This window comes from Haliotis rufescens, unplaced genomic scaffold, assembly GCF_023055435.1.
Source record: "Haliotis rufescens isolate VD_foot unplaced genomic scaffold, xgHalRufe1.0.p SCAF_2, whole genome shotgun sequence".
Lineage (NCBI taxonomy): Eukaryota > Metazoa > Mollusca > Gastropoda > Lepetellida > Haliotidae > Haliotis > Haliotis rufescens.
Window position 1 is genome coordinate 19,217,732 of NW_025963890.1, and position 16,487 is coordinate 19,234,218.

The window sequence follows — 16,487 nt, forward strand, 5'->3', positions numbered from 1 at the left end:
TGTATAAAATTTGATATGCTGCCACACCCCTGTGCGATCCAAACATACGTAAAGCCGGTTTCTAATAGCAGCAAACGAACATCCGTTACCCAGTAGTGGCTGTCGTTTTCATCCTGTGATTTCAACATGTCATGACATGCTTTTGGGTATCGATAACTATCCATATACAACAGCATGCACCAATACTTTATACAATGAAAAAAACAATTAACACATACGTAGTTATAGGTTCTACCTACTTCGCCTAGTACAGCATTGGTTGATACTTTTTTATTAACACATAAATAACGTTTGAAGTAAAAACTCTTTATTTTTTCAATATTTGCACGAGAAGTGTAACCCCAAATTTCCAAACCATATTACAATATGGAAGCTATTTTACTGTCAAATATTGTAGATTTAGAGAAATGTTTGTATAATCTTTTAATAAGGTAATACTTGGAAACGAAGCCTTTCTGACTTGTAAGGTTAATGTTTCATACGCTCTTGACCAAATTAATCTGGATGTGAAGACAATACCTAGATATTTATAGTGGGATAGTACTTTTATAATTATGTTTACCATCATAAGTCCATTTTTCTGCATTTCTAAGGTATCCGCCATTTCTGAAAACAAAAATACATGACTTCTCCAGGTTAACTTCAAGGCCCGATTTCTTACAATAACCTTTTAACACAACAAGTTTTCTAAGATTAGAGAGGGGGCACGGGGCCCTAGTCTCCCAAGGCACCGCAATAAGGGGGGGAGGGATACACTCTTCAAAAAAAGAAACGTACAGGTAGTATGTAGTTCATTCAACCTGACTACACAAGAAATCCGGTATATAAATTGGATATATGTTGTTTGAAACTGCCATTGTCGGTTCGCAATGTCTTAAAACGGCATAGTTTTCAGACTTGTTCAAAAATGCCATTGAGGAAAAAAGTAAAGCAAAATGCACGTGCAAGTTATGGCATTCGTAACTCGTGGTAGTGGTATAAAAAGGCAAGCATAACCAATAATCTGTCATTCAATTGATTGTCAACATTTTTCAAGTTGGAAAATGCCGAGACTCGTATCAAAAGAGGGGAGTCGCAGTTTTCTGTTGCACGCCACTTCAACGTCCACCACAGCACCATTTGCCACGTTTGTGACCGATACACACAGTTCAATTCCACTGAAGAACGTCCGAGAACCGGCCGAACAACAGCAACCACCCCTGCACCCCTTCGACTGTTCCACCTACGTCATCGCAATGCCACAGCTACGGAGACTGTAGGACGCATCCCTGGTTTGAGGAGGATATCGGACCAGACTGTCAGTAACCATCTTCGCGAGGCTGGAATCCGACCCAGAAGATCAGTTATCGGGAAACAAAATCGCTTCTTTTTTTTCCCTTAAACATGCTGGAGGTGGGAATTGATCATGTTAAGGTCGAACAAACACTGGAACTCGAATTCAGTTTGAAATCGGAAGGTTGTGGAGATGTTATTACAATTTACCGCACTTGGTATTACAATTTGTCGCACCTGTCTTTCAATAGGAATGATAGAAATTGAAACAAAATAGCATTTTTTTCCTTAAACATGCTGGAGGTTGGAATTGATCTTGTTAAGGTCGAACAAACACTGGAACTCGAAATCTTTTTTGTTGTTGTAAATACAGATATCAAGAATTTTATGTACAGTTGCCTTTATCAATTCAGTCGTTTCAGATTTCGATTTTCAAACAGCTTAGTCGCACATTTTAAACTTCGTGCAAATTTCTTTGTATATTTGCAAACGAATAATATTTTATTACAATCTACCGCAGTGGTTATTACAATTTGCCGCAGTTTTTATTACAATTTTGCGGAGAAAGGTTGTTTTGCAACAGCTTCGCTGGACATGCAGGATGTCCTGAAAATAATAACGTAATTTGAAAACAAAGCATTGTTCGACTCTCCCCTTCAGATAAATATATTAATCTTGAATCAGTGAAAAGCTCACAGGGACTCACTTCTGTAAATAACAATTTGTTCATAAAGAAAAATAAACTGTAGGGCGAAAGAAAGGAAACACCAATGTTTGATGGTGGCTGAAAATGAAAGAAACAATTCCATGGTAATATATTTGATACGGGTATCATAGCTGTGTTTTGAACCTTAAGTTTGCAGTGTTTACGGCCTTGTATCGTTTTAATAACGTTTGTAATTTTTTGGTCAAATCCTATTTTCAATAGTATACTGCCTTTTGTACGTCAGTTTATTGTGACCATTATTTGCATAACATTTGAGCATGAAAATTAAAAGCTGAGAAAGTTATATTTTATAGAAAGTATGCATATATTTTATCAACTTTATTCATAATATTCATAAAATTATAAGAATGCAATAAACAGTATATGTAGTTAAAGACAATGTCTGAATAAACCGTTTAACACTAAAGAAATTTCAAAGGCGGATTACACAGGAATGGATGTGTGAATCACACTATTGCATAACGTAAATAAACGCTATCAGTGAAATGTCTGGAGTGAAAGGACCGGATATTAATGAATATATCGCTCTTACTTTACCTGGGAAAATAGTAGATCACTTAAAGCCATTCCTTAATTACATAAGGTACATGGGATAGGACTTCCGATTGGTGTCTTCTTTTATATCTGTGACATAATTAATTACCAGCTTATTATACCTGTAGTGTATATAAACCGGGTCAGATAGATAACAGAATTATCTCAGATTCTTCTCGAGTAAAGATCTACCATGGCTTTCCTCGCAGTAGCTCTTCTATCTATTATAGCTCACCTGGCTTTAGGTCAAGGTTGGGGTCAGAGTAACGCCGGACTTGGTCAAGGTAATGCAGGACTTGGTTTGGGACAGGCAGGGGCTTCTTGGGGTCAAGCCGGACTTGGTCAAGGTAATGCAGGACTTGGTTTGGGACAGGCAGGGGCTTCTTGGGGTCAAGCCGGACTTGGTCAAGGTAATGCAGGACTTGGTTTGGGACAGGCAGGGGCTTTTTGGGGTCAAGCCGGACTTGGTCAAGGTAATGCAGGACTTGGTTTGGGACAGGCAGGGGCTTCTTGGGGTCAAGCCGGACTTGGTCAAGGTAATGCAGGACTTGGTTTGGGACAGGCAGGGGCTTTTTGGGGTCAAGCCGGACTTGGTCAAGGTAATGCAGGACTTGGTTTGGGACAGGCAGGGGCTTCTTGGGGTCCAGCCGGACTTGGAATTGGCGCTGGTGGACTTGGATTTGGTACCAATGGACTTGGGATTGGCAGCTCGGGTTGGGGCCAAGTTGGAGCAGGATGGGGCCAAAACATTATCAACCCTTACCAGAGTAAGTACTCATAGATACTTTAATTTTAGTTATAGCCACTGTACATCCAGGGTAAGGTTTATTCTCTCTATGATTGTCGAATGACCAAGGGCAAGATTTGTACAATAAGACAGGAAATACTGGAAATATAAGCCTCTTGGTTTATTCCCTGACATACATTGTACGCTGGATATGCTGGATGTCTTGAAAATATGTGTGTCTAGTTGAAAAAGAAGACGTTTGCCTCCTTTCAGACAATCTAATTGTTTGTGTTGAAGCAGTGGCCTAAACCATAATTCCGAGGCACCGCAAAAGAATAGTAAACGGTCGATCTCTAAGAAGCTTGTACATTTACTTATTACTGAAACTAATTTTTGTATGAGTATATTGCGTGACATGAAGTGTCCAACTGTATTTGCAAGAATTTAACTCTTTGTATTGAAGCAGTGACCGAAACCATAATTCCGAGGCACCGCCTCAGGATAGTAAACCATTGATCCCTAAGAAGCTTGTATTTTTTCCTAGATACAACCATTACATGCACTGGAACAGCAACAGGTTTTGCTGTATCTCTGACCCTGAAGAGGATGCAGCCAACTTGGGGAGGATGGGGTGTAAGTGGTTTTATCTATTGACTGAATGTGGTTTAGTGTTTGGGTTGTCAGATACGTCTTGAAAGGTTAGTAAACTGTCGGGCAAAAGAAAGTTTACACCCGTGTTTGATGGTGGCTTAAAATAATACAAGCAAGACATTATTCGATGGTGATGTATTTGATACGGGTATCATAGTTGTGTTTTGGACCTTAAGTTGGCAGTGTTTCGGCAACTGTTTTCAGGCTGGTAACGTTTGTAATGTTTTGGACGAAACCACATACTTTCTTTTGCCTTGCAGATACTACATTAGAACTAATCTCATTAGTGTATGTTTTCAAGTGAAATGAGTTCAAAGTGTTTCTATGTAGTTTGGTCGATCACGAAGCGGTCTGACTGGATCTGCCGTTCTGAGGACTACAACCGCGTCAGGAACTTACAACCTAGTTATCACTGAGAGATCTCGTGTGGAGGCTGGATGTACCGCTGATGGACTCGGACCTGTCCTTGGAAGGTAAGGACGGGTACTTTGTCCTTTTGGTCCCTTGGAAAAGGGTTCGGGAAGTAGTATAGTGACATTGTTTTTAACCATCCACCACGTTTTTATAATGTCTCAACAAGAAAATCTTTAAAGAATGTTTTGAAGAATCTTTAAATTTTCAAACTTAAAATACATTTCCTCATGATCGGAAACGAGTAATTTTCAAATGCATCTTACATACCACACTATGTCTCTTTTACAGCAACGTTTGGGGCCAACAGTGGGGTCAAGGTCTTGGTCAACAGTGGGGTCAACCATGGGGACAGCAGTGGGGACAAGGATTGGGTCAGTCATGGGGCACTGGAACGACCACCACCCCCGGAGTTGTCACCTCTGTCACCCTCACAACCAACCAGGAGACTATCGTTGACTTGGGCTCTGCCAACCTACCATTCAGACAGCTCGAGAGATACGGAGGACGTGGAATGGCTGTAAGTATATTAGTTTGTTTGAATACTAAATATTGTCGTTTATTGTCGAGACCCGAAGATAGGTTGTTATAATGTACATTAAAATTCAAACCCACTGTCGGGGTAAATTGAAAGTTAGAATGATACAGAAATTCACAGAATTCTCAATGCGAGAATCAGTCATTTTATAAAATGAAGGACATCGCGTCAGGCAAGGAAGGACATCACAACAGGTTAAGAGATAAACAGGCGTTCTTATGAAAACGTCGTTAACTCTCGAAGATAAACAAATGACGTTAGCTTATTGCTCTTTTCAAGTTGTGCACATCCTTGACCACTGGCACCGATGGACGTCAAGTGTGTGTGGAGCCTATCCTGGCCTGCTGCAAGCTGGGATTCGACAACATGGATGCTGTCACACCAACACCCCCATAAACAGAATGAGCTATCTGAAGGCTGCAACAAGTGTGTGAATGCTGTATGTAAATTACATGTGTGTGAAAACTATTCTTATCTGTATGAATTTCACATATTTCTCATCTCATGTATTCATCATTGCTTGTACTGTTCATCAACAATCATTATTAATGCTCTTCACAAAGATCATAGGAGGTATTTATTTTACAAATAAAAAGTACGAAAACAACACGTGTTACATACTTCTTATGTCAAAAAAGCATTAGTGATAATGTGCAAACTGGTAATGTGTCAGCATGCACATGTGATTTTAAGATCACAGCTTTGGTAGACGAAGGTTTATGCAAGTCCAAAGGAATCATGTTGGGTCAAGCTTTGATAGAGAAAAGGGTGACTCAAATCCAAATCACGCATGTTGCACCATAGCTTTGTAAGGTGGCACGTGTGACCCTGGGGTCTAAGGGGCCGCAATGAATTGTTTTGAGTGTGCTTTCCATTTATATTAATATGACTGAAACATGTTTCATGTCTGTGTAAACCTTACCTCTCTCAATCATAGCTCTGATAGACTTCAGAGAAATATATGTGAAACAACCATCAAATGCTAATAACGTATACACCACTTACCCGAATCCCGGTTCGCCCCGATTATGTTTCTAGGTTTGTCTGCACCATACCCGTGCTCGTGGGTTTCACCGAAGTGGTAAACGTGCATCACTTCGAGCTTTCCTCCCATATTAAGCTGACACGCCGTGATATAACTGGAGTATTGTTCAAAGCCACGTATAACCCAACTCAATCACTCACTCACTGCTATAACGAACTGAGTTCATTTACATTACTAGATTTGATTTTTCAACTTTATTGACCACTAATCCACACAGCAAACTTAAGAGCAAACTTCATTCATTGATCTGTGGGGCTTTCGTGACTACGAATGCATACGAATCGAAATTTCTGCTCGGGAACTTGGCCAAGAAGTAAACCTTAAGCCACCCGCATATAGATGATCTTGATATCTTTCAATAAATAGTTAAATAGCGTATTCCCTTCCCCTGATTAACCCAACTGAAGTAGAAATCGTCTGTTTCATATTTGGATTTATGCATAAAGAGACACTATCGACTAGACTGTATGACAAGAGGGATGACTTAGCCAACTCCCTTTATGTCGAGCAATATTTCAGCAGCTCGAGCTGTTGGTGTTTATATTATTATATTATATTTATTATTAAATTACAGTATGCTCTTTCTACGAAAAAAATGATTGATCAGGGTGTGTTTGTTTGTTGTTTAACGCTCCACTCGGATCTCCACGGGTTTACTGAGATTAGAGATCACAACAAACCATAGATTCAAAGAAACAAGCCGATTAGTAAGAATGAGTAGTGAATGTGCTTTTTTGCCAGATTTTGCAATATTCAAGCAAGACATTAACAGAGAATGGAATTAACCATTCCAAGGAATGAACGTGTAGTCCAACTGTGCATTTGCCATAATGAAAATGATACTGTACACCAGCATTCATTTTGTGATAGTATTTATGCTTTCCATGTCATTTTCAATTGACTTCACAGCTTAGGTAATCATGTCCTGAATCAATCAAATTTGTTGAACAGAGTTCTGAGTGAAACTCAACTCAATAAAATATCCCTTTTCGGTTCCTGAGAGAACACATTTCATAACGAAAATCCAAAGTTCTACTTTGTGGGAATACCCCAATCTACAACCCAGCATAATATTGTGGTCAATGGTTGAATGAGAATAATTATTACAGACAAATTGACAAATTGTCACCACATCCACTTCAAACACTCTTCTTTCACCACGTCTTCCACGCCTCGATAAAACTATTATCTTATATTTGTACGTTAATCCCATGTAAATGTTAACCTGACTGCAGAAAACTCTACATGTAATAATTCACCTCATGCTGGAGCAATCTGGTGTCCCCTGCCGTGATATTGCTGGAATATTGCTCAAAGCGGCGTCACTCACTCACTCATGAGCAAGAATTAGCTCGGAAACAACCCTAAATAAACTGAGGCCAAATGAAACAATATCACGGTTATAAATCACAATAGTTTAAAAACTACAAAAAGTCCACAAGTAAAATTATTGAAAAGATCAAAATCTCAACGACATCAACATTTAAAAAGACAGTCATACAGTACCCGATATTGGCATGACAGTTGCCCGAATTGAGGTGGGATAGCAAAGACACAATTTCAACGTGATGGACAAAGAGCACACACATATCTAAATTCGCTCAAGTTCAATGAAACGTCACATAAATAGCGTGTATGACCAAACCTTGCTTGGAGACACGCAAAAACACTCCGGCGCACAGACAAGTCAGTCGCCTGATGGCGTCATGGGGGCTACCCTGCCATTCTTCATGGAGAGGGCTTCAGACCACAATTATTACCCTTCTTTGCTATTTCCCTAACTGTGGTCTGAGGGCAGGACCCGATCAGTTCATGTTGGTTGGCTGGAAGATAAGCTCTCTGTCGAACATGACGATCCATGACATCCAAGAGGTGTTTTGTGGGGGTCATGTCTTGGGAGCGTGCATGCCACGGTAATACGTTGACGTTGTTGGCTTCAAGGAAGTTCCGTACGATTCGGGATGTATGGGGTTGGCATGCTTATAAAGAACACAACATGACAGCTGTTTTAAAAATGGTAGAACAGTCGGATGAAGAAAAGCATCTATGTCACGCTGAGTTGTCAAAATGTTGTTGACTATGACCATGGTATTCTCTCCTGCCCACAAATCCCCCCCCCAACACCATAACATCCTCTCCACCATTCGGCACGATCTCCTGAACGCAACATGCCGCCGTTCGTTCTCACTTTCGGCGATAAACACGCTGTCTTCCATCAGTTCTGAACAAACAGAACCGACTTTCATCAAGGAAGACGACCCTTTGCCAGTCACGTCGCTGCTAACCACGTACAGTCGCGGCCTATCATAATCCCTGACGATGATGCTGCGCTGATAATAACTGTCCTCTGTAATGCCTGTAAGCCCTAATTCCTTGAGTCTGTTGACCTACCATATTCCATAAGGCATTCGTCACTGATGAAGTCATTGTCAAGAATCGATTCCGGAGATACAAAGTCCGCAAGTACCGGTCTTTATAGGGCGTAGTTCTTGGCATGTCTGATGTCTACCCGGTCTGTCAGTAACGTAACATCAGGTTGTGTTAACAACGCGGGAGCATCCAAAAGTTCCAGCAATGTGGGCATGGGTGGCTCCCATCTGTATCATACCCAGGGCTCGTTCGCGTTGTTCGGGTATCAGTCGTGGCAGTGCGAGTGTCCGATATGCTGACCGCATAATGTATATGCCCTTATTGCCCGCGAGGTTTCGGCTGCTAAAGCGGCACATGTTTTATCACTTTTTCGCATTGACTACAAAAATACGTGCCGTGGACGTGTATAACTTTCTGCACAGAGCATTGTTGTGTTTGGACGATGTGTTCTTTTGGCCGTCAGTTTTACGTAAACTCACTGCCAAAAGAAACTTTACCATGTTTTAAGATGGCAAATTTAAGATTCTTCTTTATACAATACAAACATTTCCGTATAAGATGAACAAAATACGTTGTTTAATTACATCAGGAGAACATACATGAATTAATACGTCAAACGAGTCATTTTATCTTCGTTGTGTTCTCTTATTGTATCTATACACAAACAGAATTGACCACAAGCACAGTATTAGTTTTTCGAAATAATAAACTAGTGTCTCAAGCGACACATAGAATTAAACTTTCGATGCAACGTTATGCAATATCGGAAACAGGTAAGCCCCGGAATAAAAATATTTCAAGATTTCTGTTGTTAAATATCTCATAAATATTGTTAAACTGAAATGAGGGCTGAGCGTCACGTCATGTTCAAATTGAAAATGAATAGTTTACATTGTCATAGGTTATTGGATATTTCATCTTCAGCGCCTGTATTAGAGACAACTAAGCCATTTACTATGCGGTCTTGTGACCTTCACAGTAGGAGCGTATTGTCTTTTCATCGAAATGCCTGCCATGTGTTCGAAAATGGGTATGCATTTGCCCTGCCTACCCTTCACGTAAGTGAATAAAAGAACTGGGTTGTTCATATGCTAAATTTGGGATGACCATTCTGTATGACCATTCTGTATGACCATTCTGTTTCCTGTTGTGAAATAGCTTGTCATATACTGAGATAAACCTTGACACACTGGTACATAGGGGCCATTCCTTACCTTGATTGCATAATAATGAACTTCAGGCTTGATGGTATAACTACATTCCCCTTAGTGTTTTCATTGGGGTTAGAAGAGTGGTATTATTATTAACCCTTTGTACTTCTAATTCCAAACAATAGAATTAGGGATGTTTAAAAAAGTAATTTGTTGCAGAAAATACTTAGAAAAGTTGTTTGCCTCAGCTTTGATGCTGGATTGATAATTTCTTCCTTTCGGAGAAATAATATAATTATGAACCGGTGACCGAAAGACTCGCTTATAAAATTCCAGAACATTTGCGCATGGCATTTGAACGCTGAGAACGTTAAATTTTGTAGAATGTATGCAGATATATTATAATCATATTACTATGAAGGGCAGAATGATTACAGACTTAGTTTCTTATAACAGTTTTGTTACATAAGGAAACAACATACTCTCGATATAGTGAACGCAGAAATATATAAGGATCACAAAATTTCATAACTTGAAGAAACGTCGTGAGTGAAATGTTTGGGGTGAAAGAGCTGGATATCAGTGAATGCATCACTCTTAATGTATCATGGAAAGCTGTATATCTCTCAAAGCCAGTCCTTAATTACATAAGGTACATGGGATAGGACTTCCGATTGATCCCCTCTTAAAATGTCTGTGACGTGATTAATTACCAGCTTATTATACCTGTAGTGTATATAAACCCGGTCAGATAGATACCAGCATTATCTCAGATTCTTCTCGAGTACAAATCTACCATGGCTTTCCTCGCAGTAGCTCTTCTATCTGTCATAGCTCACCTGACTTTGGGTCAAGGTTGGGGTCAGAGTAACGCCGGACTTGGTCAAGGTAATGCAGGACTTGGTTTGGGACAGGCAGGGGCTTCTTGGGGTCAAGCCGGACTTGGTCAAGGTAATGCAGGACTTGGTTTGGGACAGGCAGGGGCTTCTTGGGGTCAAGCCGGACTTGGTCAAGGTAATGCAGGACTTGGTTTGGGTCAGGCAGGAGCATCTTTAGGCCAAGCTGGACTTGGCTCTGCTGCGATTGGATTTGGTACCGGCGGCCTTGTATTTGGTACCCAAAGACTTGGGATTGGCAGCTCGGGTTGGGGTCAAGTAGGAGCAGGATGGGGCCAGAACTTTGTCAACCCTTACCAGAGTAAGTATTCATAGATTATGTAACCACTGTACAACTAAGTTAAGGTGAATTCGCTCTATGGAAATCGAACATTCAACCGCAAGTGTTGTTAAATAATACCGAAATATTGAACAGTAATCCTCGGGGTTTATGCCCCCAATAAATGTTGTATCCCTCAATATACTTTGTAAACTTACATGCTGGATGTCTTGAAAATGAACGGGTTTTTGGTAAATCACACCCCATATGTTTGCCTCCTTTCAGAGAAAAAATGTTTGTGTTGAAACGGTGATCAAAAATAAAATCCTCAGCCACAATCTGAGAATAGTAAACGGTCGATCCGTAAGAAGCTTGCACATTTACTAACTACTTGTATGTGTATGTGTATGTTTCTTGATGAACAGTGTTCAACTGTATTTACATTCCCCCCAGATACGACCATCACATGCACTGGAACAGCAACAGGTTTTGCTATGTCTCTGACCCTGAAGAGGATGCAGCCAACTTTGGGAGGATGGGGTGTAAGTAGTTTTATTTATTGAATGAATTGGTTCGGGTTGTCAGATAATTCTTGAAAGGTTAATACAGTGCCGGGTAAACGAAATTATACACCCATGTTAGATGGAGGCTAATTGATGGTGTAACAAATTAAGAAATGGTTATTAGACGGCGATATATTTGATATGGATACCACAGTTGGACCTCAAATTCGGTGTATCGGTCACTGTTTTCAGCCTGGAAACGTTTTGATAAGGTTTGTAATTTGTGGTTAATTCCAAGTACTTTATTTTGCATGGCAACAGCTACTCCATTGTGACTACTCTCGTGTAGTGTGTTTTGAACAAAACTGAGTTTTATTATTTTTCATTATAGTTTGGTCAGTCTCGTAATGGTTTGTCTGGATCTGCCGTTCTGAGGACCACAACCGCGTCAGGAACTTACAACCTTGTTATCACTGAGAGATCTCGCGTGGAGGCAGGATGTACTGCTGATGGACTCGGGCCTGTCCTTGGAAGGTAAGGGCGGGTACTTTGTCCTTTGGGTCCCTTGGAAGGGGTTTAGGAAGTTAAAGCTATACCAGGAAAGTGATTTGTGTGTCATTGTTTTCCCGTCATGAGTCTCCCCAAGAATATGATTAAAGAATCTTTACATTTTTCACAGTAAAATACTTTTTATCATGACTCAAACAGAGCACTTGTCAAATGCATCTTAAATATCAAACTATGTCTCTTCTGTAGCAACGTTTGGGGCCAACAGTGGGGTCAAGGTCTTCGTCAACAGTGGGGTCAACCATGGGGACAGCAGTGGGGACAAGGATGGGGTCAGTCATGGGGCACTGGAACGACCACCACCCCCGGAGTTGTCACCTCTGTCACCCTCACCACCAACCAGGAGACTATCGTTGACTTGGGCTCTGCCAACCTACCATTCAGACAGCTCGAGAGATACGGAGGACGTGGAATGGCTGTAAGTGGTTTGTTTAAATCATATATAATGTCGTTCCATAGTCTTATGAGACCAACATGGCTGGTATTATGTTCATCGAAATCAAACTGACTGACTGCGTATCACGGAAATTGGAAAAGTGGAGAAATACGAAGAATGATCAAGTGTGAATCAGTCGTACTTATTTTATTTTTAAATAAGGACATAGGATAAGGTCCATAAGACTTGAACCGGTGTCCTTAAGCTCTCTGAGACAAATGAATGATATTAGCTTACTGCTGTTTCCAGCTGTGTACATCCTTGACCACTGGCACTGATGGACGTCAAGTGTGTGTGGAGCCTATCCTGGCCTGCTGCAAGTTGGGATTCGACAACATGGATGCTGTCACACCAACACCTCCATAAACAGAAAGAGTTATTTGAAAGCTGCAACCGGTGTGTCTGTTGTGAAATGTCAATTTAGTTAAATTATAATATAATTTATCATATGTTCATCTCATGTGACATAACTACATCGGTTGTATTCATATCATTGCATGTTCTGTTCATCATCAGTCATTATCTATTACTAAAGCGCAGGGAGTATTTATTTTACAAATAAAAACTACGAAAACAACACGTGTTACACATTTCCTATGTCAAAACAGCATTGGTAATGATGCGCAAACTGGTAAAGTGTCAGCATGCTCATGTTGCACAACTTTGATAGACTAAACGGTGCCTCAAACCGAAAGAATGTATGTTGGATCATAGCTTTGATAAGGGGCACGTGGGTTTTTGAAGTATAGGAGGTTCCATATCATTGTGCAGAGTGTACTATGGGCTTCCATTTACAGACCAGCCCTGGTGTAAACTCACTGAATCATAGCTCTGGTAGACGTTCGAATAACGTAATCACCACACATGCCTCTCGATCCGGTGTTGTGTGAGAATACACCGACAAAAATAGTAACTCACGACTCACGACTGATTACACGTGTGGTATGTATATATAACAACGTTTTTGTCATAACCGGACAAGACTGGGTTACTCTGAAACTTACAAGGGTTTCAAGACGAAGAAAGAACTAAATGTCTTTTGTCACAAAGGAATTTCTACCATGACACTGAAGAAGTCTTGATTCTGATTGGTCCGATTTGAAGAAGGACATAATATGATAAAAATTGTATTACTTCCGTCACACACACCCGCATACGCACACGCACACGCACACACAAATACCACACATACCACGCATTTTTGTGAAAAATACATCTTGAAGAAAAGTGGTTCAATGTTAAGGTAGGCAACAACGGGGTCAGATAATGTTGCATATATCTTTTTATTCTAAAAAAATAACGTAATAATTTATAGCGTAATATTAAGATTCTATTCATTTAATTAATTTCTGATGAGATTCAATTATTTTCATATACAACTGTTGAACTTCAAATGAAATAAGTTTAGCCTCGATTTGTTTAAGAATGGAGGAAAGTGTTAACAAAGAGCCAGAAAAGAAAAAAATCGCATTATAATAAATACCTGAGGACCTGACACAAATTGTGAATATAACTACTTTATTCTTATGTCTGTAACATAAAAAAGTGTGATGTCAAATATGAGTATTATCAAGACAAAAAGATACGACACCAATCTCGCATTCTAGTTGTACTGGAATGCACAAGGTGTCAAATTAAAAACATTGGAGATAAAAATACCGTTTTTCCAAGCGCTAATTGAACTTGGAACCATGCGCGCAGCGTGAGGTTACCAATGTTACATTAAGCGCGGTTAAATATACAGGTAACTTCGTCCATTGAAAGCACAGTTGCATTCTACCATGTTAGAATTAGACGTCAACTCTTCAGCCAAAATATAGAGTGATGTGGCATTAGTTGAATCCAAAGTTTAGAGTGTTGTTTTGGTCTGAATGATAACAGTCTTTAAATCTTTAAACAAAGTATGGGGCGGTATATGCTCGAATACTTTTGCTTCATATTATAATACTTTACTGAAATATATGACAGACATTGAAACCGTGAAGCATAGCTACTTCGTAAGTCAACATGAAGTGGGAACGCCTAAACAAACATAAAGTACAGGGTACCAGTCGTCAGGGCACTGCAATTAGCTGTGCAGAGTTGCGTCCCAGATACATATGATTGTGGGTTGGAATCCCGGTGTTCGCCCCAGTTATGTTTCTACGTTTGTCAGCACCATACCCGTGCTCGTGGATTCAGATTTTCCTCCCACATATAGCTGACACGCCGTGCTAAAACTGGGGTACTGTTAAAAGCACACTCACTCACTCACTCACTCACTCACTCACTCACTCACTCACTCACTCACTCACTCACTCACTCACTCACTCACTCACTCACTCACACACACACACGCACGCACTCATAACATCACGCACTCATAACATCACTCATAAACTAACTCATAACCTCACTCATAAACTCATTCACTCACTCACTCATAAACTAAGATCTAAATTTGAAACTGATGAGGCCGTCTCACTGGTCTCCTTTATTTCCAGTTCAGTAGGGGTAAATCAGTGGAGGAAATGGCTACTTGATGGTTAGTGAACGATATCAGTAAAACTTCTTGGCCAAATTACATTGTTTTGACTTTGCCAATCCGAGCAGAAATTCCGATTCATATGCACAAAGAAACAGATCCGCAAGAAGGGGAACACAATTGGTGCCCATGAGGATGCCTACGTTTTGCCTAAAAGTCTTACCCCCAACTTTTGCATTGATGTTATCGATGAGGAGTGAGTGAGTGAGTAATATTCCAGCAATATCACGGCGGGGGACACCAGAAATGGGCTTCACACATTGTACCCATGTTGGCAATCGAACACGGGTCTCCGGCGTGACGAGCGAAAGCTTTAACCACTAGGCTACCCGACCGCCCCTTATCGATGAAGAAGTCCAGATTTCAAGTATATATTGATTCCTCAGTAAACGTCAGATGGCATTTGCTTTCATTCATGACAAATTGTCGTGAACGTCTGAATATAGATACGTAACTGCATCTGTGGTCGCCACGGTTTGGTAACCAAAGCCCCTTGGATCAAGGAATGAAGTTTACAGATATGTATCTCAACGATCCAGCTTTTGATTCATTAAAGAGAGTCGATGCTCAACGATTTGCAGTTCATATCTATTCTAGGTCTAGACTTTAAATTTAGTGCAGTGATACACTTTTTCATGTTTGTTAGGTTGTCATTAACTGTTAAACTGATATATGTCATGACATCGTACTTTGCCGACAACCAAAGTAGTGCTTGAAAGACGTGAATTCAATTTGCAAGGTCTTTGAATTAGCCCAACATACTCCTTCTTCAAATACACACAGAAGTCTCTATCATGTACTTACTAGTATGTAACTGTGCTTTCACACACCTCTAATTAATGGACTTTCATTATGAGATTGAAACTTTGATTAAAAAACTGGGGTTTGGGTTGCCAGATACTAGTGATTCTTTAAAAATGAATAGACTGCCGGGCTAAAGAAAGTATACACCTATGTTTCATGGTGGCTGATGATAAAACAAGGAATGAAATTGTTATTAAATGTGGTGACGTATTTTGATACGGGTAACAAAGTTTTGTTTTTAACTTTAAGTATGCAGTCTGTCCGAGATTATAAGCAGCCAAGAAACGTTTAATTGTTTTTGGGTCAAATCCTATTTTCTGGCACTTTCTTTCTTTTACCCGACAGTTAAGGTAATTATATGTCGCTTGATACGATAATTAAGCGAAGAGACATTATTCCAGTTCATGAATACCGAAACTGTTGAATACAACGGAAAAATACCAGAATTCTATTTGTAGGCGTAAGTGGCATTTACATACACCATTTAACAATGTATATATTTCCCTGCATTAAAACCAACAGCTTTATGGATATCAAATCCAATGATCACAATCTTGATTTTAACAGTTTTGAACACCTGGAATAAATTATCTTTTTTTACCCTTCCATATCAACCTAAAACAGAGATACTTTATTCTACCGTGTAGGAGTGATGACTAATGAATGGGCTCCATTATTTAAAATTTTAACATTCTAGGATTAAGGAACATGCAAAAAATAAAACCCCTAAATGTTAGACCTATACTTACGAGGTTCTAGAGTGATGGCTATCAAATATGTAAATCTGTTTTTAGTTTTAATTTTTAAGTTATTTAACTCTCGTGCGCTGTCTGCTTTCATCATGTCGGATCCCATATTGCAATTTGATTGGTCGACTCAAAAGAAAGATATGGTAGAACCTGGAACAAGGGCATATAGCAGATTTGAGATTAACATGATTCGAGGATGAAGAAGTGTCTGGACCAGACAATCCAGTGATTGATATCATGAGCATCGACCAAAGCAATTGGGATAAGATGACATGTATCAACCAAGTCAGCGAGCCTGACCACCCGATCCCGTCAGTCGCCTC

At 40.0% G+C, this 16,487-nt stretch overlaps 1 protein-coding gene across 4 annotated transcripts; it reads left to right on the forward strand.

The window, feature by feature from the left end:
* The first annotated feature begins 2,716 nt into the window (after positions 1–2,716).
* Positions 2,717–12,664, forward strand: LOC124138874 (PE-PGRS family protein PE_PGRS33-like). Of its 4 annotated transcripts, none has more exons than XM_048399232.1 (6): positions 2,717–3,132; positions 10,315–10,623; positions 11,035–11,123; positions 11,476–11,618; positions 11,841–12,069; positions 12,337–12,664. In XM_048399232.1, exons 1-6 carry the CDS (start codon positions 2,727–2,729, stop codon positions 12,451–12,453), a joined length of 1,293 nt encoding a protein of 430 aa, XP_048255189.1. In that variant the 5' UTR covers positions 2,717–2,726; the 3' UTR covers positions 12,454–12,664. The 4 variants fall into 4 exon arrangements, with proteins under 4 accessions (XP_048255189.1, XP_048255190.1, XP_046361690.2 ...); XM_048399233.1 differs by having other exon boundaries at positions 2,717–3,069; XM_046505734.2 differs by lacking the exons at positions 10,315–10,623; positions 11,035–11,123; positions 11,476–11,618; positions 11,841–12,069; positions 12,337–12,664 and adding exons at positions 3,805–3,893; positions 4,242–4,384; positions 4,614–4,842; positions 5,140–5,461 and having other exon boundaries at positions 2,717–3,300.
* The last annotated feature ends 3,823 nt before the right edge of the window (positions 12,665–16,487 follow it).

Bases quoted from the DNA above. Each gene is read 5' to 3' on its own strand.
- LOC124138874 (XM_048399232.1), top strand. From the start codon at position 2,727: ATGGCTTTCCTCGCAGTAGCTCTTCTATCTATTATAGCTCACCTGGCT. The intron at 3,133-10,314 runs GTAATGCAGGAC...GACTTGGTCAAG, and splicing joins TCAAGCCGGACTTGGTCAAG to GTAATGCAGGACTTGGTTTG. The intron at 12,070-12,336 runs GTAAGTGGTTTG...TGCTGTTTCCAG, and splicing joins ACGGAGGACGTGGAATGGCT to CTGTGTACATCCTTGACCAC.